A 27,776-nucleotide genomic window follows, 5' to 3' on the forward strand; every position below is an offset into this window, starting at 1 on the left:
GCGACCGGCGCCATCTTGACTACTGTCTATGGCAGTAGCTGAAAATGACATTGATCACATGACAATGATCGCTTACGCTACGTCTTACGTAGGCGAACAACGCGCGAACGCGGCGCGGCGCGGCGCGGCGAAATCAATCCTTTGATGCCCATAGAAGTGTCCTACGTAAGCGATCTCGTTGCGAACGCGGTGCGGCGCGATTTGCACGCGAATGTCAGGCGGCGCGGCGCGGCGCGGCGCGGCGGCGGCCGCTTTCGCCGCGCCGCGCCGCGCCGCGTTCGTGCGTTGTTCGCCTACGTAAGACGTAGCGTTACGTAGGACACTTCTATGGGCATCAAAGGATTGATTTCGCCGCGCCGCGCCGCGCCGCGTTCGCGCGTTGTTCGCCTACGTAAGACGTAGCGTTATCTTGTTATCATATTAATGCTAAGAAGCAACGTTTCGGATTAACAATGTTAAATAATTATATTTTTATAGGTATCGTACGCCGAAATGCACACCATGAACCATGGACCTATTACCTAAACTGACACCTTGTGTAACTGATACCATGATAACGAAATAAGTGAATTTGGAATTTCAAAGTCAAGTCATGGAACATGGAATGTACATAATTATATTAATTATATCAGTCACAGGATAAATAAATAGGTCTCCTAACGTTTTTTTGTTGTTATTCCAGTTAAATGTAACAACACTTAACAAAACAGTAAAAATCGCTCTTTGTTCAAACTGTATCATAAGAGATCTACATAATAGGTATAAGAATAAAATCATTATCGTATTACATATCTATATCAACAGCCAAGTCGGTAGCCATGTGATCCGACGCGATAATCTCTCGGATCAATAGTTACAACAGAAAGTGTGACGGCCCAGACATATATTATAATTTTTTTAAAGGAAATTTTAATCGTCTCGCGCGAGACTCGAACGACTCTGAGATACCTAGGTAGCTACCAGCCCGCGGTTCAACCAACTGAGTTAGCAACACGTTTCTTTTGAAACATTGAGGTTTTCATTATTATACAAAATATTCATAAAAAGGAACAATCAGGTATCTTTAGCAGACGTCTCTGCTTAAAAACAAATTATGTACAGTGGCCCCGAAACGATCAATCGTTATTAATCTCTATGATTGGCAATCGCTTACAACCCCAATTAAAGCGAATGTCAATCTGATTGAAAGCGATTAACAAAAATTTTGATTGACACCCATTAACAGAAACTGAGCGTGTCTGTGTCATTGAAAATCGCTACTATTTTTTAGTTTCTGTCTCCCCTTGATTTAGTAGGATTTGTTTATTTATTAGTATGATTCAGGATTCAGACTTGGCCGATGTAAGTTTCACATCGCTCGACCACCACCAGGAAAACTTATTACATCATGCGACGTCTACTAACATATATGTCTACGTGAGGCTTAGCTATAAAAACTGTTACTGTTACACACTGTGTCATCGACTTCATATATTGTGGGTTTCATTTTATACGTATCACACATATATCTTTATGTTAATGAATAGCTTAAACACAAGTAAGTAGTAGGCGTGTAAGCCGATTTTACTAAGTAGCTGTATGACGGAGTTTCATTGTCCAATGATGTATCTATTGTCTAGCGTCTGGGGTAAATGTACTATTATAAGTTATAACCTATTATTTAAGTACAGTCACCTACAATAATGTTGCACAACGAAGAGTGCAGAAATATCGGACACTATACTGTAAAACGTAATTCAAGACCAAAAAAAGTGAGACAATGTTGCCATTGCAATAATTTGTTTCTAAAATTATAAATTCCTTTTGATAAATAATCACGCTAAGATAAGAATAGAATAAGAATAAGAATAAGATTTATTTCAAATAACCTTGTTGACAATATTTATATATCCTGTGGCCCCACACTAGGCTACGCCTGTGATGTGGCAGCCGGGTTTTGAATTTGTAAGGTAATAATTTATTCATTAGTAATTTTACTCCTACTATTTAAAAAAGTACTTTTATTTATTTATTTGTACATAAATACAAGACGCGCTAGTAAAAAAGTGGCAACATTTCTTACTTTTTTTGGTCTTGAATTACGTTTTGTAGTTTACTGTATTTGTAGATTAAAAGCCATGAAAAGAAAAATAAGAAATAAACACATGCTTATTTTAGTAAAAATTAAAAATTTTAATTTATTTAAATCTGATTGAAAAAGCTAAATTTTAGGAATAGGTAGTCAAGAGGCGCCCAGATCAAGGATGCAACAGATATGTTTAAACAAGAAATAGTAGAACGTTTCCAAAATTTTAAAATTTTCACATGGAAAAACTTAAAGTCTGTACCTACAGCTCGATGACAGCTCGCGTCTAGTGACGCATTTATTACGATAAGATTAAATTTGTGTCTACTTTTTAGGGTTCCACGCGTAGATTTTCAAACTAGAACGTAGAGGTGCATCCTACAAACAATGCAATTTTAATCTCATATTTTAGGGCCACCCCAAACTAGCGTCGTTTGAGCGTCAGCGCCATGGAAAATGGCGTCGCTCCGCAGTTGCGCCACAGAATAAATAATAGTACTACCGTACAGAAAGGAAGCTTCCTACAAAACCGAAGTTTGACAGCGGTTCAGGATCGAATCATGCTATCCCTTTCTAATACATGGCACTATCCCTTTCGGCTAATTAGGGTTGTCAAAATTCAAGTGATTATCTTATCTGTGGTCGTGCACGCAAAAGGAAGTCAAGTGGTGCCAACCCTAATAATTGCTCGGAGCAATGCTGAGCCGAGCGGAGCCGAGTTTGGCCGAAGTCAGGAGCTTCGCACCCCTGGTTGCGCCAACATTGCGTCGAGCAGCAGCCATAGAGTTGATTAGATTCCCACGCTCGGGAGACACTTGTGTGGGCCACCCCACCCCCTAAAATATGAGATATTTTTTTTTTGTCCTAATCTTAAATATAAATTTTATTTTAAATATTACTTATAACCTACCGTCATCGGCAGTATTCTCTTTCCGCACAGACTCTATTTTTATACATGGTGCTTTTCATTAGAGTAAAAATTAAAATTACATTGGTTGTAGGATGCACCTCTACGTTCCAGTGTGGAAGTCTAAGTGTGGAACCCTAAAAAGTAGACACAAATCTTAGTGTAATAAATACGTCACTAGACGAGCTGTCATTGAGTCGTTTTGAGGTCATTAGCCTCCGATTGTGGCTATTTTTCAGTCTTATCTAGATTTTTCAAGTCTGCAAATGATGGATTAGACATTTTTCAGGTTAGCTGTCGCGCCACGAAAAGGGGTCAAAATTGACAAATAGAATACCTACGTGATCTAGCTCAGGCATTTTCTTTCTGTCATTTTTATGTCATAGACAAACTCATAAATCAATGATCGATGAGGGACAGCCAAAAACATACTTTTGACTTTAGTCGAAATGTCGAGTTTGCCTGATTGGCCGGCGGCACTTGGCGTCTAAAGGTGCTTTTTTTTTTTTATTATGCATGGGTTTACTCATGGCCACAGACTAGCCGAGGCGTAGACGTGGCCTACGATGGAGCGAGCTCGCCCAGAAGATGCCTGTTCACTCTTGATTTGAAGGTTGCCGGGTTATAAGAGCACGGAAATATAGACGCCGGCAAGGAATTCCATTCCTTGGCAGTGCGCATAAGGAAAGTAGAAGCAAAGCGCTTAGTGCGAATTGGCGGAATATCTACCAAGTAAGGATGGAAACCGGCCGTGCGTCTAAAAGTCCGATGGTAGAATGGGGACGGTGGAATGAGCTCGTGTAGCTCTTGGGCACACTCCCCGAAGTGCAACCTGTAGAATACCGACAGGCTGGCGACTTTCCGCCGATGGGCCAAAGTCTGAAGCTTAGCCGTTAGCTTCTTGTCGCCAATCATCCTCCTGGCTCTGCGCTCCACTGAGTCCAAAGCGGCGAGTTGGTATTTAGCTGAGCCATCCCACAGGTGGCTGCAATACTCCATACACGACCGGACTTGAGCTTTGTAAAGTGTTAGAAGCTGTCCAGGTGTGAAGTATCGCTTCACCTTATTTAGGACGCCCAGCTTTCTGGCCGCAGTTTGTGCTTTAGACTCAATGCCGCAGTTTGTGCTGTTCCGATTTAGACTGCACCAGCATTACTGCAGCAGTATTACAGTGCGACGTTATTGCCGACTCTATAATATGATTCGTTGACATTTCCTGCAGCAATTAGGATTGTTCATTTTTTTTAGACCCCCATTTTTATTTTATTTTCTGAAAATATAGGTTAATTTAAGATACCAATTTGAATGATTTAGTAATTCGTGGCTCGGTTGAATATTTATAATTTATTGAAAATATGAGATACGACTTCTCGTAAATTACATGTCGTCGGCTGATTAGGATAATGCACAAGCAACAACAAGCATTAAAAAAATAGTTGTCATTGTCAATTGATTGTAATGTCACCTGTCGACAATGTCAGTGTCACGTGTTTCTATAAATAACAATCGTCTGGAATGGAAAACTCGTTTATTTTGAATCATTAATTTCAAAATACCTACGCTATAAATTTGAGAAAGCCGATTCCAGAAATCTGCCTAAGTTATATAATATAACTTAGTTTTATTGGAGTATGTATCCATATAGCATCCAACTCCAACCATAACTTGGCTGAAATCAAGGGAGCAAAAATACAAATGTAAGTCACCTACATCATATATATTTTAACTGATTCGATTTGTAAGAAGATTGGATTCATAAAATCGTTACAAGCGTCCATTGCTAAAGGTAGCTTAGCACCCAGTGGGTGCTTTCTACCGGCTTGTCACCATTGTTTGGATATTGTACTACATACTTATACTACTATATTAGGAACATGCCAATTTTGCTAATTATATCCTATTATTTCAGGTCATCGTGATTCCTATTTAGATACAGCTGTGAGATATGTAACTGCACTTGGGCCCAGAACAAAGTTGAGCATTTTGTATTGAAACGAACGTCATATTAATTATTAATCGTCGTAATACTTTACGACCGTAAATAATGCCTGGGAACAGAGTAAATAACAAACCATACACTTCTCTTCTGGATGGTCAACAAGAAACCATCATTGTCAGATGCTCGTGCAGAACATGATAAACATACATTTAATGTAAAGTTACTATTTTTTTTGGAAACATATATAACATATTTCCCAAATTAATAAAAAAGTAGGTAAACAAAAACATGTTTTATTATTCACAACTCTTTATTAAATCTTGTCCACCATGATATCAGCAGCTTGAACTGCAACATGTACCTGGAAATTAGAAATTATATCTTTTTAAAGCAGTTTCAGGCTGAAATTTGAGTATGGCTATGTATTCTTGTATATTCCTTCTTTCTAGTAGGCACCATCTCTGTTTAACGGTTTGCCTTTAGATACTCTGGCTACATTACCACAGAAAATAAATAGATACCACGACCCTACCAATAAAGTGAGCTTTTAAATACTTAATTGTAGTAAATTAATATTAATTTTATACTTACATCAACGTGATTCTCACAGCAATACTGTGTGTAACACGTGAAGTAGGTAGGTATTCCAAGTTTAATTCACGGCACCATCTTTCACGTCGTAGGTCTTCGTGGATTCGAACTATTATTTTTGTCAATCATTCCCACACATAGGAACAAGGTTTTTGATATATTATTAAGCAATGAAATCTACTGTTTAGGTATTAATTATAAATCAAATTGTAACAAACAAGCGCAGCGGTTTAACTGAAAAATTTTGTTATGACAATCGATGACAATGATAACTTTGACAATACGTGAGTGACGGATTTATTTACTATGGTTCGATAACTTTTATTATGCAATGACTTTACATTCAGCCCAGGAGAAGGTCAAACTAAGGTCATAAGGATATTTGTTGAAATATCTTCAATCCTCAATTATTATATCGCAGCAAATGTCGGAAACTGTTTAAAAACCTTATATCTCGAAATGGTTTTCGAAATAGAACATTTGAAAAAAAATGAACAATCCTAATTGCTGCTGCAAATATTAAACTTCATTGTTTCATTGCAAGTAACAATACGTGGACATCTTAGTGATTGACGATATGGGAGCCGATTTTTGAATTTCGAACGCTCGATTTTGTGTGGCTCCCATAAATACTATCTCCACTACTAGGCATTATATTCTTCTAATAGAATAGAAAACAAGTGGTTAATGACACTTTCTATCGCTTGTATTTCAAAAATAGCAATTCGCCGTTTCCCACAGATTTTCGAGTGACGAACTTGAGCGCTCGAAATTCAAATCGCGGACCCCTGGTCTTTCAAAGTGTATATTTTCTTTAGAACTCTAAATTTTATTGTACCAAGATCTAGACTAAATCCACGACTATTTTATCAAATCAACACAGACTTACATGCATGCACTGAACACTGGCCTTGACGGCTCCCAAACATATTTAATCAGCTGGTATCTCTCTAGTAATACAAAACCTTAACTTTTATGTTCCATATCTTATGGGAAGGAATACATCTGATCTAATAAGAAGCTATTAAAAATCCAGTTGACTTCTTAATTTTTTTATGGGAAGATAAGTATTTACCTACTTACTCTTCTTATACTTATTGAAATGGGCCGATTTTATTTTAGATGGCAACTTTTTACATCACGTTAAATTTCGAAATACATAAATAGAAAAGTATAATGAAAAATTTAATAGAAAAATCAAATTGCGAAAAAACACTTACCATCAGGCGGACCGTGTCCTTGTTTACCACCGATGTGGTAAAAAAATAATTTTGCAAACACAGGACATAACTCTCACTTTCACTCTGTACCTATACCTATACAGGGTGTTTGGTACATCGTTTGCCAAATTAAAACGGCAGATAGCTCGAGTCATTTGCTATCTTCTCATGCCTAGAAAAACAAAATTGGCCATGGTTTTTTTACTACTACGCAAGTAAATATTTGAAATTTACGAAAAACTGTCATAGAAGTGAAAAATTTTTTTTGCACCAAATTAAAAATTTCTAGGCCTGAGAAGATAGCAAATGACTCAACCTATCTGCCGTTTTAATTTGGCAAACGATGTACCAAACACCCTGTATTAGGTAGGTATTTCGACTAAGTAGGTACCTACTTTTAACTTCCATTAACGAATTTAATTTTACCGACAGCGGATCTTAAAAAGTGTAATTTGTGCCAAGTACGTTGGTATGTCGAAATGGTTTCCTATAAAGTAGAATGCAAGTGTAGGTTGCAATGCAGTGGGCTTACGAGCCAGACCCGACAAATTTTATAAACAAAATATCTAGATTTAGGGAGATTTGAATGTCTCACATGGGTGTGGTGAAAATTTTGGTGTTTTACTCGGTAGCAAATTCTATAATTTGAAATCCTCGCAACGCTCTAGGCTCCACTTTCCGATGGTTTAATTTTGGAATCTTTCGCTCGCTCGGGTGTCAATATTAGCACGAAGAGTTAAATAAGACAACAACATTGCCCCCTTGTAAAAAAATAACTATTCACTATCACTTAATCAAAAATAAGTTAAAATATGTGTGATCATGATATTTTCCTTAATTTTTTGGGTTATGAACGCACATGATTGTTCTTGTTACGTGCATGGCTCTGTCTGCCTACTTATTAGTTAGGTTAGGAAGATGCATTTTCAGTGGTAAGTACTTAATTTTCCATTTTTCAAATACGGGTATTAATTCCTGACATAAGACACATTTAAACTATGCAAATACCCAGTTATAATTACGCGAATAAAAATAAAATTTAAAAATCCATACGCTCGGCAGTGTTTCGGCCAAGTCATTAACAAATTTTTTAAATGATGGCAATTATCTCACCTGTATCAATAGTCCGGTAGGGTCAGCAGTAACCGTACCCTTTCGAATGTCCACACACTAGGTATTCTTCCAAACCGCGGTGTTTCCTAACACCGATACTTTCGTACTGTTACCGAGATCGGGTTCACTTGTGGTTAGTATCTAACACTGCATTGGCAAAACGAAATCGCACGGGGAAGTAATGGATACTAGTAACATTTCTCACCGACCACCCAGCTGAAATACACAATATTAATGACACTAACACTTCAACACTTTGCTTAAATATCACAGTGCAAACGATCCGATCAATTGGTTACGACGAATTGTTAAACTCTAAGCCGAAAACTGGCCAACAATTAGCGCGGCGGAAACTTTTTTTTGCAAACTTTTTGCCTGGAGCGTTTCGTAACAGGCCGGCGCACAAGTCATTGCACTGAAATCGGCCCAAATCTGCCACCGTGTGCCAACTTTGAGAAAAAAAATTTTCACCGCGTCAACTTTTCTCTAACTGCAGCGTTATGCAACGAAATGCCGCTCGAAAGCGCCGCCGAAAATTCTAACCTCAAAAAAAATTTTTTGACGGTTCGGTTGCACTGTGGTATTTTTTGTTTGGTTGTCACGTATTTACCTATTTTATTGGATCGGTAGCGAGTTTGTGCGCGCGTGGGGTCGCCGCATGGCGTGACCGGTCGGGCCGGGGTCTCGCGCGATACTGCCGGTGTCGCGGCTCGGCTATCTGGAGCGGCCGATACAGTTTAAACCTCTTCGGACGTAGAACGTCCCCGTAGCGTCAACGCGCGTAGGGTCAGAATATTCACGACTTCTAACACTTGGACTCGTTAAGGCTGAACTGCTCAATGTGAGAGCGCTGACAAAACACCTGAAACAGTGTGAAAGGTTAGCAAGACGTTACACTACATACATTCTACAGTCGTTTAAAAAATTATGCGTCTTCATATCCTCTACGCCGCTTTTCGGAACGATTGCTAGCTTTTTTCTAGAGCCGAATAGTTGTAAAGTGATAAATCAAAATTAAATACTAACTCTAACGCAATTTCTAACTTTGATAACTGTAGGTATACCTCGCTAACCCCCATGGTATCGCCATTTTGAAAATTTTCCAAAATTGTTTCGACTACCTCGCTACGTGCTTTTCAAATTAAACCATAAATTATAAGATTTAACTTATGTATATAGTATTCATCGCTACATTGTGTCCTAATTTCGTTTGGCAAAATCTGGTTTAAAGCGTTTGCGCACACTACAGGTAAATGTTCTATGATGTAATTTTCGGATACTTGACCGATTGCTTCCGCGCCCCTAACTAGAATACAGCCTTTCTTAGTCATGAGAACTACGAAGCATACACAATTGAATACTGCTACGCGACTTCAGAGCGGCTACCGCGAAAACCGAAATTGGCAAATTGCGGGGAATTTTTTCTATTACTCCAATGAAGGCGTAATTAGAGTGACAGAAAAATCCCCGCAATTTGCGAACTTCTATTTTCGCGGCTATAGCCCAGTAGCGCTAATATAAATATTGTAGCCGTAAATTAGAAAGTAGACGGCGTTGTACGTCACCATATGTTTTATGTTTTGAGGTGTAAATAATATATAACAATACTTACCTAATTATTACATACAAAAGATTAATAACCTATACGCTATAAATAAATAAAATTTAAATGATTTATTTCAGACCATTTGCGATCCATATTACTAGTGTTTCTTTATTTAAAAAAAAATGCCAAAAAATGTCATACACTATTTTGGAAAAGAGCTGATACTTGACAGAGTCAGGCCGAGAAAAGTCTGTAACGATTTTGATAGATTGTTTTCACCACACCTGCTCGGAAAGGCTTACTTTGCACTTCAAAAACTGATAGCAAAGTTGCATTTTATTGACATGCGAGGCAAAATAATCAAATGCAAATTTTTAGTTGTTTTCTTATGTTTGCTGGTAGAATTGACTTTTAAATGATGATTTTGGATGATAAATATTTAATAACATTAATTTGGATTTGATTTGGTTTGATTTTGTTTGATATGTAGGTATTTTACATTTAATATTTGCTTTGGGTTGGTGTGGTGAAAAAATTTGTGTTTCACTCGGGGGCAAATTTTGTTTAACTCTCGTGCTTTGAAACAAGATGCAACAAGGTGCAAGATTCCATTTTTCGAACCACTCGCTACGCTCGTTGTTTAATTTTGGAATCTTTCGCTTGCTCGGGTATCAATATTTCCGCTCGTGCTAAGCGGTTAAACAACAACTTTGCCGCTTGTAAAACAAATAACTATTATAGCACTTTTACACCACTTTCAACAGTTTCAAGTGTTTCAACATTTCAACCCTGGATAATGGGTCCCGGGATTAATTTCATACAGATACCTACCTATAGGTACCACTTGCAGATGTAACATGCCTGTTTATACGTGCAATAAGGACTTTTCTATTAGAATTGGAATTTCAGATAAAAAGAACCTATTGCACTTGAAGCATAATAAGAACCTTTGTGCGGGGAAAACCACATACTTATTTTAACCTAACTGTATAATTACTTACCTACGAGTATTGGTAAAAACATAACACATAACATATCCTCGTCGCCACTGAGAAATAGGGATGGTGGAAGGAGGTGGCGTCCTACTATTAAGGGTTGCGAAATAACACACGTCCGTTCGTTGCAATATTTAATCTAGACAAAGAAATATGTAGCTACCCACTTACATGTTACCTATATTTTTGGCTAAGTACCCACATACATCACAATAATATTTTTTTAATACAGTTGCTCAAAAAGTGCTACTTTACGTAGCTGTTTAGCGTGCGGAAAGTTGGTTATCTCGAACTAGTGCTTTTTACTTTTCCAATTTTTTTAAATTTATACTTGTTCCAATTCACGACTACTTATTGATGAGTGTTAATATTAGTTTCCTTTAAACGTCGTAATCAGCATAAAAACCTACCGTTAATGTAAGAATACGAAAAATATTACATATTTCATATTTAATTACTTACCTCTTCATCATTATAACACGTTTAATTTTTAATATTCAATATTGAAAATTCCGTTCTTAATAAGTTGACTGAATGGAACGGAATAGCTGTCAAACGCCCATAGATATAATATACTTAAAGACGACGTCTAACCGAGCTGTCACTGTTACCACTTTTGTTTAGTGTACGATTAACAATGTTTTTCTTATTTTTTCGCAACTGTATTAAAAAACGTCGTTCGATACACGTGCGGAAATGTCATTCTTCACTCGTCCCGAGTCTTGCCACTCGCCTGCGGCTCGTGGCAAGATATCTCGGTACTCGTGAAGTAATGACATACCTTCCGCACTAGCATCGAAATGTACTATTTCTTGGTTCCGTGCGGAAAACGTCACCTTTCGGCACGCTGCGCTAAAACGAAGTTGCCGCTTACCGGCTCCATCGAATAGAAAAAAAAAATTAAACTGGTCAAGTGCGAGTCGGACTCGCGTTTCAAGGGTTCCGTACATCAATTTTCAACATTTTTTTTTGTACGTGAAACGTACGTGATGTGAGTGAATCGTCTTGAAAAACCCGAATGGGTCAATCAAAAACCAGATGTAACATGAAGTTTTCTGGCGTGGTGGCTTATATCTCTACAACTCTGAAGATTAAATGCCGAACAATAGTACAAGTGTCCAACTGCGAAGACTGAAGACCGAGCTCCGCATAGAGCTAAAAACTCGGAGCGTCCGACGGGTCGTGCTTCCTACAACTTCCGAAAGTGTTATAAAAGCGAAGGCCGAAGAGAGATAATAGCTACAGGTTGGCCAAAAAATAAGTGCATTACCGTAGCCAAGGAGGTTTTGAGATAGCAACTTTTAGTATAGGACTAACCCCGAAATCGCGGAAAAAAATGTATGCTCCCATAGAAAACGGACCAGCCAAAATGTATGATACAGCCAAATTTTTCTTCGCGATTTCGGGGTTGCACGTTGGCAACGGGAATACACTTTTTTTTGGCCACCCTGTATAGTGCTTTTTAAAACACGTAACAATAGTAACCTAATCAATCAGTACTACAAGTACCATTGCGGCTGTGTGCCAGATACAGCCTAATAGTCGCATTTTTTGTCTTCAGTCCGACTCACGCATTGAAGCTAAAGGCATGCCTCTTCGGGACGCTTCGGACCTTCGGCCTTATGCGGATATCGGCCTAGGGCGTTCGCAATAGCTGTCTACATCACGTTTCACTTAAACCATAGGGGCTGTGTCCCTAAAAAAACCTAACTGCATTTTTGTTCTTAAATCCTACTCTCGCCTGACTCTAGATTTCTAATAGGTTTTCCTGTCATCTTTAGGTAAAGGACTATTTTGTGTATTTTTTTCAGAATTTTAGACCCAGTAGTTTCGGAGATAAAGGGGGGGAATAGTCATTTTATTTTTATTTTCTTGAATAACTTCTAAACTTATTATTGTAAATTTATAAGAAAAAATATATTTGGGATTCTCACAATGAGCTCTTTCGTTTGATATGTAACACGATACTGGGGCCAAATTCGACACGTACAACTGTCAGATTTCGCATCCACGTCAAATCAACAGTTGATTTTATTGCATACTGAGTGTTGATTCCATCAACGGTGGATAATATAATTTGGTACAACCAAAACTCAACTCTAAACTAAGGGGGTTTTGTTTGCTTGTCACCCTAACTATGGATTGTTAATGTAAAATTTTGACATTGTACGTATTCGAGAACTTATGATTTTTCCCACATCAACGGGAGATCAACACGATAAGTCAAACGTCGCTTGTCGAATTAAATAGGGGTCCTGTTTTCAAAACTTTGTTTTTTAATTTTATCGTTTACCCCCCAAAAGTAGCCCCTATGTTTAAAATTTATTTGTTGACGTTACATATCCGTCTTTGGGTCACAGACTTCCATATGTGTACCAAATTTCAACTTAATTGGTCCGGTAGTTTCGGACAGACGAACGCACGAGTGATCCTATATATAAGGGTTCCGTTTTTTCCTTTTAGGTACGGAACCCTAATAATATACCTATGGACAGGTACCCGGCATTTTTGTTAGGTACACCTTGTACTTATAACGTTATTGAAACAAAACCGGACAAGTGCGAGTCGGACTCGCCCACCGAGGGTTCCGTACTTTTTAGTATTTGTTGTTATAGCGGCAACAGAAATACATCATCTGTGAAAATTTCAACTGTCTAGCTATCACGGTTCGTGAGATACAGCCTGGTGATGACAGACGGACGGACGGGCGGACGGATGGACGGACGGACAGCGGAGTCATAGTAATAGAGTCCCGTTTTGCCCTTTGGGTACGGAACCCTAATTATTTAAATGTTATTTAATTCCAAAACTTCCGTGAGACACAGACATATTAAATATCTTAAGAACGGGTCACTCAGGTGTTTTAATACTGGAGTCAGTTATGTAACGCTGCCATACATGACCCAAAAAAATTTTATTAAGCTATGAGCTTCATCACATCTGATATTTGAGTAATTCTAAGCATTTCTAGCGTGAAGTGGGGGGGAGGGTGGGGTACAAAGACGGCCGCCATCCGTCATCTTTAAAAAAAATCTACTCTGATCCTGGTGGGTACTAGGGCAAGTTTGGTATCATTTTCGTATAAACCAAAGACGTAGAATTCATTGCTGATATTTGTTTTTTCAATTTCATAGTAATTTTACAAGAAAAACGTAAAAAGGTGAAAAATTTGGTTGGAGATTTTTGCTACGCGGAGCCGAAACTACAAAAGATAGAAAGTTGAAATTTGCACACTAGATTACATTTATAAAGTGTACAAGAGATAAGAAGCGATTTTGAGAAATTCAACCCCTAAGGGGGTTAAAAAGGGGATGAAAGTTTGTATGGGGTTCAAGTTTTATTTTAAGCTAGGAATTTGAAACTTCGTAAAACGATATATTATTAAAATACAAGAAAACTAATTTCAGCGTTTTTGAAAATTCATCCCCTAAGGTGGTGAAAAAGGAGTTGAAAGTTTGTATGGATATCAAAAAAATTTTCGAACGCGGGACTTGAATCTTTGTATTTGGGGATATTATTAAAAGACAGGAAAAGTAATTTCAGCGTTTTGTAAAATTCATCCCCTAACAGGGTTAAAAAGGGGTTGAAAGTTTGAATCCATTACAAATCCGAGTAGACACACATTTCTTATTGGCTCCCAGGCTTGAAATGCTTAGAATTACTCAAGGAACATATGTGATGAAGCTCATAGCTTAATAAAAAATTTTTGGGTCAACTTTATAACTGCTTCCGCTATAAGTCGTAAAACGCTCGACATGTTTCACTCCGTACCCAGGAGTGTCATCAGGATCTTGCGTTTACGGTGACGGACCGGCGCAGACTGCGGGCCGCAGCTCTCCGCGCCCGATGACTCGGCGCAGGCGCCGGTAGCGGCAGGGGGAGCGAGAAACTACCCTCGTTTATGGCATTATTGTCAAATGACGGGTTGCACACAACACTCACTACGTCATTCGCTAATGGTTCGTCCACACTGTCCACCGACGTAGTACCTACCCAAAACAGTTTTCCAGCTTGTAGGCACTGACCAACCACAAGCACGGTTAAAATTCGGTTAAAGTTTGTGATTCAGCGAAAAGTACCCTCTAAAGGAGGCTATCGAAATTAGTCGTCATCCGAATTTTAACCGTGCTTGTGGTTGGTCAGTGCCTACAAGCTGGAAAACTGTTTTGGGTACTACGTCGGTGGACAGTGTGGACGAACCATTAGCGAATGACGTAGTGAGTGTTGCGTGCAACCCGTCATTTGACAATAATGCCATAAACGAGGGTAGTTTCTCGCTCCCCCTGCCGCTACCGGCGCCTGCGCCGAGTCATCGGGCGCGGAGAGCTGCGGCCCGCAGTCTGCGCCGGTCCGTCACCGTAAACGCAAGCTCCTGATGACACTCCTCGGTACGGAGTGAAACATGTCGAGCGTTTTTGGACTTAAAATACGTGAGTGACCCGTTCTTAAGATATTTAATATGTTATTTAATTCGTATAGGTAGCGTTACTTTCATAACCTTACACCCAACCCAATACATTTTAGCAATTTGTATTGATAATATACGATTTCGACCGGAAATTAACTTTTCAACTATAGAGTAGGTATCTTGTATATCCAGGGATTCGGAATAGAAGAAAGCGCTTCTTTTGAACATTTGTGAGTTGCGACAGCTAGTACCTATTCTAGTATAATAGGTACCAATAAGGTACAAACAGCAACACTCTGAACACTCCTAACTGTACATCGGTGAACTTTATCGTGTGGTCGATGGTACTTACAGTCCCGTCGGCAATTATTGTAAGTATTTTTAAAATTAAATTGACAAAAAACTGATTTTAATAACAAAACTTCCGTGATCAAAGACGGGTCACTCACGTATTAAGGCCTGTGCACACCGGCTGCGTGTGCGTGACGTGCACGTGCGCGTGCGGCGTTGTAGTATACAGATCCTTATGAGAGACGGCACACCGCTTGCGTGACGTGTGCGTGTGCGGCTCCAACATTTTAGCGCACGCACACGCGCACGTCACGCACACGCAAGCCGGTGTGGCTCGGCCTTTAAAGTCGAAAAACCCTCGACATGTTTCACTACGTACCCTCGTTTATGGCATTATTGGCATTTGACAATAATGTCATAAACGAGGGTAGTTTCTCGCGCTCCTGCTGCCACTGGCGCCCGCGTTGTCGTCAGTACGTTTAAGGAAACTATGCACAAGGGTGCATAGTAGGTTCTGCCATCTTGTGGGCTACATCGGAAGCATAAACGACACATTTACGCTTCGCGCCAAAAATCTGACTGCTTTTATGCTGCCATAGGGGGCAGTAAATGCACGGGTCCTATTAGTTTCATTATCTATATTATTATGTAGTGTGTTGCCATCGTAAACCCATACGATTTGACAGGTTGTCAACGTTCGACAAATGGGCCCCAGACGTTGATTAATTCTAAATTGAGGATTTCATTTTGGCAGAATTACTTTAGTAGGTACATCACAGTTACAGTCCAACTAAACGAAAATAATCCGACTAAACAAACTTATCCGGCGAAATAAGAATTCGGCGAATCGGGAACTAATCGCAAAGTTTGTTTAACCCTCGTGTCTTGAAAGCCTAGCAACGCTCGCTACACTCGTGGTTCAATTTTGTAACTCTCGCCTGCGCCTGTCCTATGTCCCTTGTAAAAGAAAGGTTCTTTTGCTTAAGATTATTTTTGTACATGTGCAGGTCATTTTAAATCACTATTTTTAATTCGAACTTATATTTTATAATTTAACACTAGTCATGTAGTCGACACTACTTCGAAAACTTGCAATAAGTTTTCACGGGAGGCTACTAGCGCCATCTGTCGGCAGTTGGTGTAAAACACCCGAAGTTTAGTTCTCCCTTCATCCTAGCAGGGTGCGCTTTTACAGCTCGTATTTTGTTTGTTTGCAAAATTACATTAGAAATTATTTTTGCCAATTTTGTCATAAACAAGTAATTTGTTTTATGTGAATGATTTCCTAATTACCATCTCGCATTGTAAGTACCTGCCCGAGTCGTGTTTTATGTAGCTACAAGTTCGTGGTTTGTAGATAAAAAGTAATCTGTTACCTATATCTTCTACTTAGGCTGGTATTCCACCTGATGTCCATTTTCTTTGTCCAATATCATTGCGTCTCACTCTCTCATTAAGCAAAATGTGAGACGCAATACATATTGGACAAAGAAATTGTATACGTGGTAATGTGGAATATTTACCACCCTTAGCACACATCCCCACGAGAGCTTTTTCAACGCGCGTTAAAAAAGCGCTTGAATCTGTCCGCACTCTAAATTCGATTTAACGACCAAGGCATAAAGTCGAAAATCCAACGACGCTTGATAAAAAGCGCCACCGCTGTCGTGTGAATACATATGTACATGGTTATCCATTTGTGTCATTCAAACGCTTATTTAACGCGCGTTGAAAAAGCTCCCGTGCGAATGGGGGCTTACCCGCACTAGCTCGACCTTCTTTTTCTTGGTCCAATATGTGCATTGCGTCTCTCTCTCATTAAGCAAAATGTGAGACGCAAACGGAGCATTCCACGGGCTGTCCCGTACAAACGCATTTTATTTGCTATGTTGCGACTTTTTTCTCGGTATTTAAAGCATGCGATTATTTTTCTGTGCATATTTTTGACCATTTGTCATAAGCCCCCTCCAGACTATGCGCGTGAATCGCGGGCGAAGCCGCGAACGCGAGTGTGGAGTCCTGAACGCAGACCTGCGAAATCGACTCCACACTCGCGTTCGCGGCTTCGCCCGCGATTCACGCGCATAGTCTGGAGGGGGCTATAGAAACGGAAACTCTTAAGCCTCCTCCACACTCGTGCGCGAATCGCGGCGCGAAGCCGCGAACGCGAGTGGGGCGTCGATTTTCGCGGACAGCGGACACTCGCGTTCGCGGCTTCGCCCGCGATTCACGCGCATAGTCTGGAGGTGGCTTTATACCTTTAAATCTTCAGAAACTTCGCGTTTGTACGGGACAACGGTAGACAATTTCATGGAATGCTCCAAACACACACATTGGAACAATTGAACAGGTGGAATACCACCTTATATCAAAAATTCAAAAATATCAAAAAACATTCTCTGCCTCTCTTTTGCTCTTGCTTATTCGAGCAACAGGCCCTGTCCTTCTGTTTATTTATTTATTTATATTAAATACGTAATTATCTATGTCAACAGTAGGTACTAGTAATTATACCTGTGACGTTAATTGCGGGCATCTTACTTTATTAAGCCCCCTCCAGACTATGCGCGTGAATCGCGGGCGAAGCCGCGAACGTGAGTGTGGAGTCGATTTCGCAGGTCTGCGTTCAGGACTCCACACTCGCGTTCGCGGCTTCGCCCGCGATTCACGCGCATAGTCTGGAGGGGGCTTTACTCCATGAGAGGCATAAGGTAATAAGTGTGACAGAGAAAGATACCCGCAATTTGCGCACTTCGATGTTCGCGTAGTGTCTGTCTGTAGTGTATTACTATCCCACTCTAATACTCTGTTTTCTCCTGCTCTTATGCCAGAACTGCAAGACAGACCGAGAGTTCTTTATAATCGATACTATTTTTGACTCGATTATTTTACCGGTTTTGATACTACATTGCGCAGCACTAGAGAATAAAAAATATCATTCGTTCAATTCAATATACATTCACTCAAAATGGCGTCACCGGCGGTTTGCAGTTTCTCCGGCGAACAAAACGTCATTTTTTCTTGTAAGTTGCTTATTACCTGTAAAACCACGAGTTTCAGAATTATTTTGATGTGAAAATGTATTAATTGTAATGTTAAAGAAATCATTTCAACTTTTACACCCTATTTTATACCTTACTTCTCCAAAATCGTGTTCTTTTCCCATTACGCGTACATTTTCTGTTAGTAAATTACTTTATAAAAACATGAAGGTTAGTAGCCACGGTTAACTTGTTTATACATAAGTTAACATTGCTAATTACAAGCTTAATGTCAGCGATTTCGCTTCGCAACGACGCCATATGTAATTTTATACCTATCCTTCTAAATTCAAATTGTTCCAGATCGGAACCCACGATGGCGTCTTCCATTGCGACGAAGTCCTGGCGTGCTTCATGCTCAAGCAGCTGCCGCAGTACAAGGACGCCGAGATCGTGCGCACCCGAGACCCGGAGAAGCTGAAGACTTGCGACATCGTTGTTGATGTTGGCGCGGAGTTCGACCATGAGTCGAAGCGGTACGATCATCATCAGAGAGAATTTAACGAGACGTTGAGCTCTCTGCGGCCGGAGTTTGGTGATAAGTATAAAATAAAGTAAGTCTTATTTGATACAATTTATTAGTAAATGTATTTGTTTTTGTATTTTGTGATTTTACATATAAATTAATATTTTTTTAGAATCTAGTCAAATAATATAAAACATTTATTAGTTTGTTAAAACGATATGCATTGGTATTAATTAGGGATGTACCGACTAGTCGCCGACTAGTCTGGAAAGTCGACTATCCAGCCACATTTGTAGTCGGCGATTAGTCGGCGACTAGTCGGCAAAAATGGCCGATTAGTCGGCACTTTATTAGTGAAAGAAAAACAGAAAAAAAGAAATCAACAGTCAATATGTACCATATGTTTTATGTCTATTGTACTAAAATACTTCTTCAGGGTGCATACAAAAACTTTTGTTCAATATAATTGACCGTTTGATCGTTATTGTATGTAGGTGGGCTGGTGTTTTCCTCTATAGGGGGCCGATGTTTGAAATTCGACCACTCAATTTCGTGTATTTCGTTAAATGATATCTCCACTACTAGGCGTTTAAATTCTAGTAATAGAATTGAAATCGAGTGGCCAATACCACTAGATTCCAAATTTCGATGGCTCGTATTTCAAAATATTGCATTTCGCGGTTTTCCACCGATTTTCGAGTGACGAAATCGAGCAATCGAAATTCAAAAATCGGCCCCCAGGTCGATCTCAATTCATTCTCGTGTAATTTCATGGCCAAGTTCGATAGTTAAATGATTTTATCATTATTCAGTTTTTTTTAATGGTGGATTTCCGGTTCCGGTTTACAGTACGTCAGACGCTTATGTGAACGCTCTCGTATTTCTTACGCGAAACAGTGTGAAAAAAGATCAATAGCCTATAGTAGTGACTTTCTCCTTAAAGTTTAACTGGCCGCGCGTCGGAATAAATAATAAACTCGACATATCCAGTGATTACAGTGCTAATAACTCAACATAAAATCGATCTTACTGAAGTGAGGTTACCTGTCACTGTCAAAATAAAAAGTGGCATAGAGTGAAGAAGCGGCAGCTTAGACAACATAACAGATCGAACTGCGTTCAGAAATTATAACCTTTTTACAGTCGTTGACATCCAGTGTGGCCAGAGTAGAAAAGTTACCCGACTTTGGTGGTAAAAATATATAATGGAGGGGCAGTTTGATTTACTTTGGAATAGACTGAAGGGCGAGCTAGAAAAGCAGACCACTATTATTACCGACTCAGTCCACACATCCCTTTCCTTAGCATTTGATGAAAAACTAAAACCTATCATTCAAGAAAATGCAGAAATGAAAACAGAAATAGTAAAATTAAAATCTACAGTGAAGCGATTAGAAATTGATGTCAGAAAAAATAACCTAATACTCTTTGGTGTAAAAGAAGAGGAAAACGAAAATATAGAACTTATGGACATAGTTTTGGCAATTCTGAATGATATCAATAAGAACTCGATAAAGTCCAACGATTGGGATAGGTGGGAGATCAGTGAAGTGCAAAGAATTGGGAAAAAGGAAGAAAAAAGAATCAGGCCAATAAAATTAGTACTCACCCTTGGCTGGAGAAAAATGGAACTCCTCAAAAACAGAAAGAATTTCCCTAAGAATATAAGTGTAACTGAGGACTTCCCAAAAGAGACCCTCGAAAAAAGGAAGGCTCTAATCCCAAAAATGTTAGAAGCCAGAGAATCTGGCAAGTACGCCATCATTAAAAATGATAAACTTATTGTGAAGGAGAAACGTGAAAAGAAAGAGAACAATGATAAAAGAAAACGGGTTCCATCTTCCCCACCCAAGACCCCCCCAAGTAATTTTAGTACAACTTCCGGGGAGATCAGAGTGCCACACTCTCAGCCCAATAAAGTACCAAAAACTAATAATCATAACATAATTACAAAAAACGGGAGCTCACTCGAACAGACTCAATCAAAAAACAATTAAACCACGGTAACCGAAGAACTCTCCCAAGCCGACTGGTCCTCGTGGGAGATAATGACCGCGACCCTCTAAACGGAACAAACGAAGAAAAAGAAGAAGCAAGTAAACTAAAAGGAACAAACACGGACATATATATAGCGACTCTGAACACGCGAACACTCCGGACCCCAGAAAAACTAACGGAGCTAGAACTGGCCATAGAAAATATGAAATGGGATATAATCGGGATCAGCGAAATGAGACGGTACGGAGAAGAAATTGAAGACAAAGGAAAGTATATAATGCACTACATTGGAGAAACCAAGGGACAGTTTGGTGTCGGTTTCCTGATCAAGAGTCACTGGGCAAACAAAATAGAAGAAATAAGGGGAATCAATGAGAGAATAGCACTCCTCAACATTAAACTTCCAACACATAACCATAGAGAAGAGATGTGGACCATCATTCAAGCTTACTCCCCAACTGAATCTGAAAACTCAGATCACAACACGAAGACGGACAAATTTTACGAAGATTTACAAGCAACCGTTCAAGACTCGTATAAAAACCTAATTGTGATGGGAGACTTCAATGGTCGAATAGGGGTTTGCAATGAAGGGGAAGAACAAATAATAGGAAAACATGGATATGGCCAAAGAAGTAGTAACGGAGAAAGACTAGTCAATTTTGCATTAGAAAATAAACTTAGTATTTTAAACAGTTTCTTCAAGAAAAAGAAGACAAAAAAATGGACGTGGACATCACCCAATGGCAAATATAAAAACGAGATTGATTTTATTCTGACCAACAACCGAAAAATTTTCAAAGACTTACATACAGTACAACAACTTAACTTCCATACAGACCACAAAATGGTAAGAGCATCACTGTCAACGAAGCAGAAACCAAAAAGAAGACATTTTCAGAATAAGTATAAAACTGCCTTGGTATTAACTGGAAACAAGGAGTCACTTCTTAAAAATTTGAATACTACAATAAACAGACATGCGACCGTAAACTACAAGACGACTCAAGAACGATACGACAATCTACTGGATATACTCAAAACGCAAATTGTTAATACAAATAATCAAAACAAACAAACAGAAAATATACTATCTCCAGAAACTAAACAATTAATTACAAAGAGGAAAGAACTCTTAAAAGAAGGTAAAAACAAGCAAACTCGCGAAAAGATATCAGAAATAAGCAAACAGATACTCGTGCATATAAGACAAGATAGAAAAAATAAACGACTGAACCTTATCAAAACATCCATTGAAAAAACTGGAGGACTAAGGAAAGCATTAAAACGACTTGATAAAAAGAAAACGTGGATGCCAAACATCAAAAGCAGACAAGGAAAGTGTACAAGCAAAAGAGAAGATATACTAGAAATTGCCACAGACTATTACAGAATACTATACCAAAAACAAACAACACTACCGGAAGAATCCCAAATGGAAATATTCGCAGACACTGAACCAGTACCAAATATACTACAGGAAGAAACAATAAGAGCAATCAACACACAAAAACAAGATAAAGCACCAGGCTCAGACCAAATAACAAACGAGTTACTAAAACACATGTTACCAGTGATTGGACCAAGACTAACAGAAATATTCAACGACATCCTAACAACCGAAAGCATACCCAAAGATTGGATGAAATCAACTATAATACTAATACATAAAAAAGGAGACAAGGGAGACATGAGTAACTATAGACCAATAAGTCTAATGGCAAACATTTATAAGATATTTTCAAAGATAATACTATCACGTACCACGGTCAAACTCGAAGAAAATCAACCCAAAGAACAGGCGGGCTTTCGAAGCAAATTTTCCACGATAGACCACATCCACGTCCTAAGACAAGTGATCCAAAAATACAGGGAATATAATAAAGTCTATTACTTAGGATTCGTGGATTTTAATAAAGCATTCGATACCATATATCATGATAGCATCTGGAAAGCGCTAACAATACAGGGAGTAGAGCCCAAATACATTAGAATACTCAAAAACATTTACTCGAATAGTACGGCCCAAGTTAAGCTGGAAAGAACAGGGGAAGAATTTCCACTCGAAAGAGGAGTCAGACAGGGCGACCCAATCTCACCGAAATTATTCTCCGCGGTATTAGAGATGGTCTTTAGAAACTTGGAATGGGATCGAAATGGAATCAACATAAACGGCGAAAAACTTAACCACCTACGTTTCGCAGACGATATCGTCCTGTTTTCTGAAGATCCAAGTAACTTAGAAGAAATGTTACAACAGCTATCTGATGAAAGTGCCAAGGTAGGTCTCTCAATGAACACCTCCAAAACAAAGGTGATGACAAACTCAACTAGAGTAGATATTAAAGTAAATAATGGACAAATACAGTATGTGAACGAATACATATATCTAGGTCAACTAATAGCCCCAGAAGATACAATGCAAAAAGAAATAAACAGAAGGATTACAAATAGCTGGAAACGATTCTGGTCTTTGAGCGAAATTATGAAGGACAAAGACATGCCCATCAAAGAGAAAAGGAAGGTATTTGATACGTGTATCCTCCCATGCTTATCGTATGGATGTCAAACATGGGCACTGACCGAACAACAACTAAACAAAATAAAAGTGTGTCAAAACGGAATGGAGAGAAGTGTTCTAGGAGTAAAACGCAGAGATAAGGTTAGTCTACAAATTATAAAGAATAAAACTAAATTCAAAAACATCCAATATGTTTACAAACGATTAAAGTGGAGATGGACAGGGCATATGTTAAGGGAAAGAACAGAAAAGTGGACAAAAATAATAACGGAATGGTACCCGAGGGACGGGACAAGAAAAGAAGGAGGACAATTTAAACGTTGGGAAGACGACATAAGAAAGATAGCTGGCCCTACATGGAGACGAGCTGCAAAAGACAGGATAAAATGGAAAGGTTTAGAGGAGGCCTATGTCGAAAGACAAGCTGTAAAAAGGAAGAAGCGAAAACCGGTTGCCGATTCACTTAGTTAAGGAATTAGATATAAAATATATAGTGTAGTATAAAAGAAACATAGTGCAACTTAATACTTATATTATTATTATGTTACACAGCAATAAAGGCTTATTTTATTTTATTTATTTATTTATTTAATGGTGGAGACATGGAGAACTCTTCATGTTATTGCAAAATTTAGAGACTTAGTTAGGGCACGTTGTTCGTAAAGACGCTGACCACAGGGTATAGGTTATTAACTGGCGACTACGTACGGGAAATAGAGCCTTGGAAATACCTCCTACAAGCTGTACTGACAGTCTGCTCAGGATCCCAAATAAAAGAAAGACAGAAATTGAACGAGGATTCTTGTAATAGGTCTTTGAACCTGAAGAGAATACCCTTTAGCTAATATGATGAATAGCGCAACCAAAGGAGCAAAACTATTGTTTTTCACCTGAACTATATCACCATATAGACTTGTTTAAATCATATAAAACTAAATATGTATGTACCTACTATTGTGTGCCTTTACAGGGTGTCATGAACTGGCCTTTTAATTTGTAACACCTAATTACGTACATGACAATGCAATATTGAATAAATTACTAAATGACTAAACTTATATTTACGAATGATCTGGCCGACTAGCCGACTAGTCGGCCGACTAATCGGCCATTCGAGCGCCGATTAGTCGGCTAGTCGGCCAAATCAATAGTCGGTACATCGGGGTCCCTTTGTTTCCCATAAAGTTTTAAGTCATAATGTATTGTTTGACATATTATCGTTAGTCATAAAACTGAAACCGTTAACTTTTCAGGATTTTCCTAAGGTTATGCTATAGATAGGTTAGGTTAGGTTAGGTTTGTTTTGTGGCAATCCTGAAAAGTTACGCGTTTCTGAGAAAAACCAATTATGACTAACGAAAATTCTGACAATCAATACATTATGACTTAAAACTATTTGGGAAACAATAGAGACCCCGGTACATCACTAGTATTAATTAAACAAATAATAATTCTAATTGTAGGTACTTTTCTATTAAATAAGGAAAAATTTTGCCCAATAGATAGGTTAAGGTGTTTTGCGTTTTTAAATTGGAATCTTCTTTGTGTTAAATACCTACGTGATAAGGTTCTGTGGCCTGGGCATTTTCATTTTAACTTGCACTTTAAAGTGTGACTTAAGTCGTATTTCATTAATGTCTAACTGTTATGTTCCTGACAAAATGTATGGGATTTGACATTGACTGTCAGTTGTGTAATGATTTTGTGTGCCCTGCCTTTTGTGTGCCCAGTTCAAAGTATGTTTTTCAGAAAACAATTCTAATAATATTTCTTTGTTTCAGATTAAGTTCAGCTGGTCTAGTTTATGCATATTACGGTGAGGATGTCATCCAAACCATCGCTCCTAAGGAAATCCCTCTACAATCAGAAGATTTAAGAATCATTTACAAGAAAGTATATGAAAACTTCATTGAAGAAATAGATGCTATTGATAATGGAGTACCCATGACCAGTGAGGAGCCAAAATACAAGATCAGAACACATTTAAGTGCAAGGGTGGGTCGCTTAAACCCTGAATGGAACTCTAGTGCCACTGTAGACCTAGATGAAGTGTTCAAGAAAGCTATGAAACTTGTCAGTGAAGAGTTTCTTTACACCACCAACTATTTTATATCAGTTTGGCTGCCTGCTAGAGACTATGTCAAGTCCGCGATAGAATCTAGATTTGAGGTTCATAAGTCTGGCCAGATTTTGGAGTTTACAGAGAGGTAATTTCTTATAAAACCTTTTTTACAATTTCATGTTTAACCTTATACCTATCAATTGGATTGTAAATTGTCAATTCAATATTACACAAACTTACACTACACTACACTCCAAATATTTTACTGCATTAGTAGCTTCAAACATCAACATTTTTTCAGCAAATAGGCCACAGGGGCACTTTTACACGTCATCATTGAATTTACATACAAGCAAAAATAATAAAATAACAATACATCCACAATTTTATAAAATAAAACTAACAATTCAAACTAATGGTATTACAATTACTTAGAGACTTTACTGGGACTTGCTGCCACACTGCTTACCATCAGTGTGTGTGTGTGTTTGATTGCAAGAAAATCAATTTATGACAGTTCACAATTTCAGTAACTGTGCAAGGAATTGCACAGTTTTTGACAGCCACTTCACAATTTCCAGGTTCCCTTGGAAGGAGCACCTGTTTGACCTTGAGACTGAGATGGGGCTGGGCCAGGAGATCAAGTATGTGCTGTTTAATGACAAGCCTAAGTCATGGAGGGTGCAGGCCGTACCTCAGAACCCTACCAGCTTTATTACCAGGTATGTTTTTGATTTTAGACCAAGTGAGCACTTTTGCCTTTAATTTCGAGTTAGGATAGGTGAATATGATTAACGAACACATCCCTCTATGCATCCTCGCACTCTTGTGGAAACACAGCTGAAAGCTTGGTCTACAAATAATGCCATGTTTCCTGTTTATAAATAAATATATAATAAGTCCCAGCGTAACATTAATAAGGCTTGTTGTGGGTACACTGGGTACTAGATATGCACAAATAAATGCCCTTACCACAATTTTAACCCAGTACCTCCTGCTTCGTAGGCAGGGTCACTACCAACTTCCAAGTCCAAGCTTCCTAGTCTCCTGACCATTGTCTTTATTATAATATATTGAACATGCATTGTCATCTACCAATAAAGAAAATTTAATTTAGCCATGTATTTTAAGAAATACTTACGATCTTGTAACCTGTACCGGCTGAGTGATGTGACGATTGTCCCTTGAGCTAGTGCTGTGTGTGTAGTGTCTAGTGATGTGCCGAGAGTAAAATACCATTACCGGTATTTTACCATTTGGGAATGTTACTAGTAAATTACCATTCTTACCGGTAATATTCCCAAAAGCGGGTAATATACTCGTACTTGAACGCTTACGTTATAATTGAATTAATGTAATTTAAAACATGTAGAAATGGCTTAATTATCTTTACGTCTCTTCCACTCGTAGCATCAGCTATCTCTTTCATACAATCTTATCGGAGTTGCGAAGCAATGTAGTACATATTACGCTGTATCCCGTAAGTACTGGGCTATAACCTAAAAAATCGAAGTTTGTCAATTGCGGGCGTTTTTCTGTCACTAAAATAAATAAATAAAATAAATTACTTAATAAAATATATAAATTTAATAAATTAATAAACTAAATAAATTAATGAAATAAATAAATTAATTAAATAACTAATTAATAAAAAAAAAGAATTAAAAAAAATTAAAATAACAAAATAAATCAAATAAATAACATATAAAAACAATGTCATTGTACTACACCTTACCTACTCATAATAAAAATGTGATGATTAATATTAAATCAATGTGATTTTTACATTTTCGTTTTAGTTTTACTAAAATTCTGGTATTATTCATTGAGTGGTTTTGACTGGAACTAGTTTTGACTACGCCCACTTGCCCAGACAAGGGGAATACTTCCTAGTAATATTGGTAAAATACCGAGTAACATTGGGAAAATTACCAGTAGTATTGGGAATTTACTAGAAAAGTAAACCTATGTTGATTTTTTGCACTTCGTATGATGCATTTGTTGACAAGTAATGATTTAATGTAAAACAACTTATGTTGACATTTACTTAATTTGAATATTACCGTAAATTACTGATTCTGGGGAATCTTACCGGTAACATTACTGGGAATTTTCCCACCTTGGGTATTTTACCGGTAACGGCACATCGCTAGTAGTGTCTTGGGCCCACTGCATGCTAGCCTACGTACTAACTAATACTTAATTTAATTTTTCACGTGTATTTTCAGGAAACCTCTCCATAAGGACTGGTGGGGCGTCCGCGACGAATTACTCAGCGACGTGGCCGGCATACCAGACTGCGTATTCTGCCACAGCACCGGCTTTATTGGCGGGAACGCCACAAGAGAGGGAGCGCTTAAGATGGCCGTTGCAAGCTTAGAAGCTTAATTGGGTTATTATATTTGACACACACATATATCATTGTTTTACTCGCAAACAGCTTAGACGCTCTTAGGGTCGGTTGCACCAAACTGTTCGTATCGTTAAAGAGTTCGCTAAATTTTTATGTATGGAAAGTCTCATGGGTAAGCGCCGGGGCGCGCCGGCTGACGTTGATCAGTCTGTCAAATGTGGTTGGTGCAACTGGCCCTTAGTCGTGTAATCTTTCGATTC

The 27,776-nt window shown here is 38.5% G+C and overlaps 2 protein-coding genes and 1 long non-coding RNA gene across 4 annotated transcripts in view; 1 reads left to right on the forward strand and 2 right to left on the reverse strand.

Moving 5' to 3' along the window:
- LOC134669439 (fibroblast growth factor 22) overlaps positions 1 to 8,673 on the reverse strand; it is a 204,246-nt gene extending 195,573 nt beyond the window's left edge. For both annotated transcript variants that reach the window (XM_063527022.1, XM_063527019.1), the window contains exons 1-2: positions 8,446 to 8,673; positions 7,836 to 8,051 (exon numbers count right to left, since the gene is read on the reverse strand). The gene's annotated coding sequence lies outside the window, so the exon portion shown is untranslated. The remainder of the gene's footprint in view (positions 1 to 7,835; positions 8,052 to 8,445) is intronic.
- LOC134669561 (uncharacterized) overlaps positions 1 to 27,776 on the reverse strand; it is a 475,395-nt gene that overhangs the window by 443,148 nt on the left and 4,471 nt on the right. The gene's annotated exons all lie outside the window — the stretch shown is intronic.
- Positions 18,105 to 27,575, forward strand: LOC134668890 (MYG1 exonuclease). The gene is made up of 5 exons (XM_063526382.1): positions 18,105 to 18,287; positions 18,420 to 18,670; positions 24,883 to 25,308; positions 25,745 to 25,885; positions 27,392 to 27,575. The coding sequence occupies exons 1-5, from the start codon at positions 18,168 to 18,170 to the stop codon at positions 27,549 to 27,551; spliced, it is 1,098 nt and encodes a 365-aa protein (XP_063382452.1). The 5' UTR covers positions 18,105 to 18,167; the 3' UTR covers positions 27,552 to 27,575.

Source organism: Cydia fagiglandana, chromosome 1 (assembly GCF_963556715.1).
Source record: "Cydia fagiglandana chromosome 1, ilCydFagi1.1, whole genome shotgun sequence".
Lineage (NCBI taxonomy): Eukaryota > Metazoa > Arthropoda > Insecta > Lepidoptera > Tortricidae > Cydia > Cydia fagiglandana.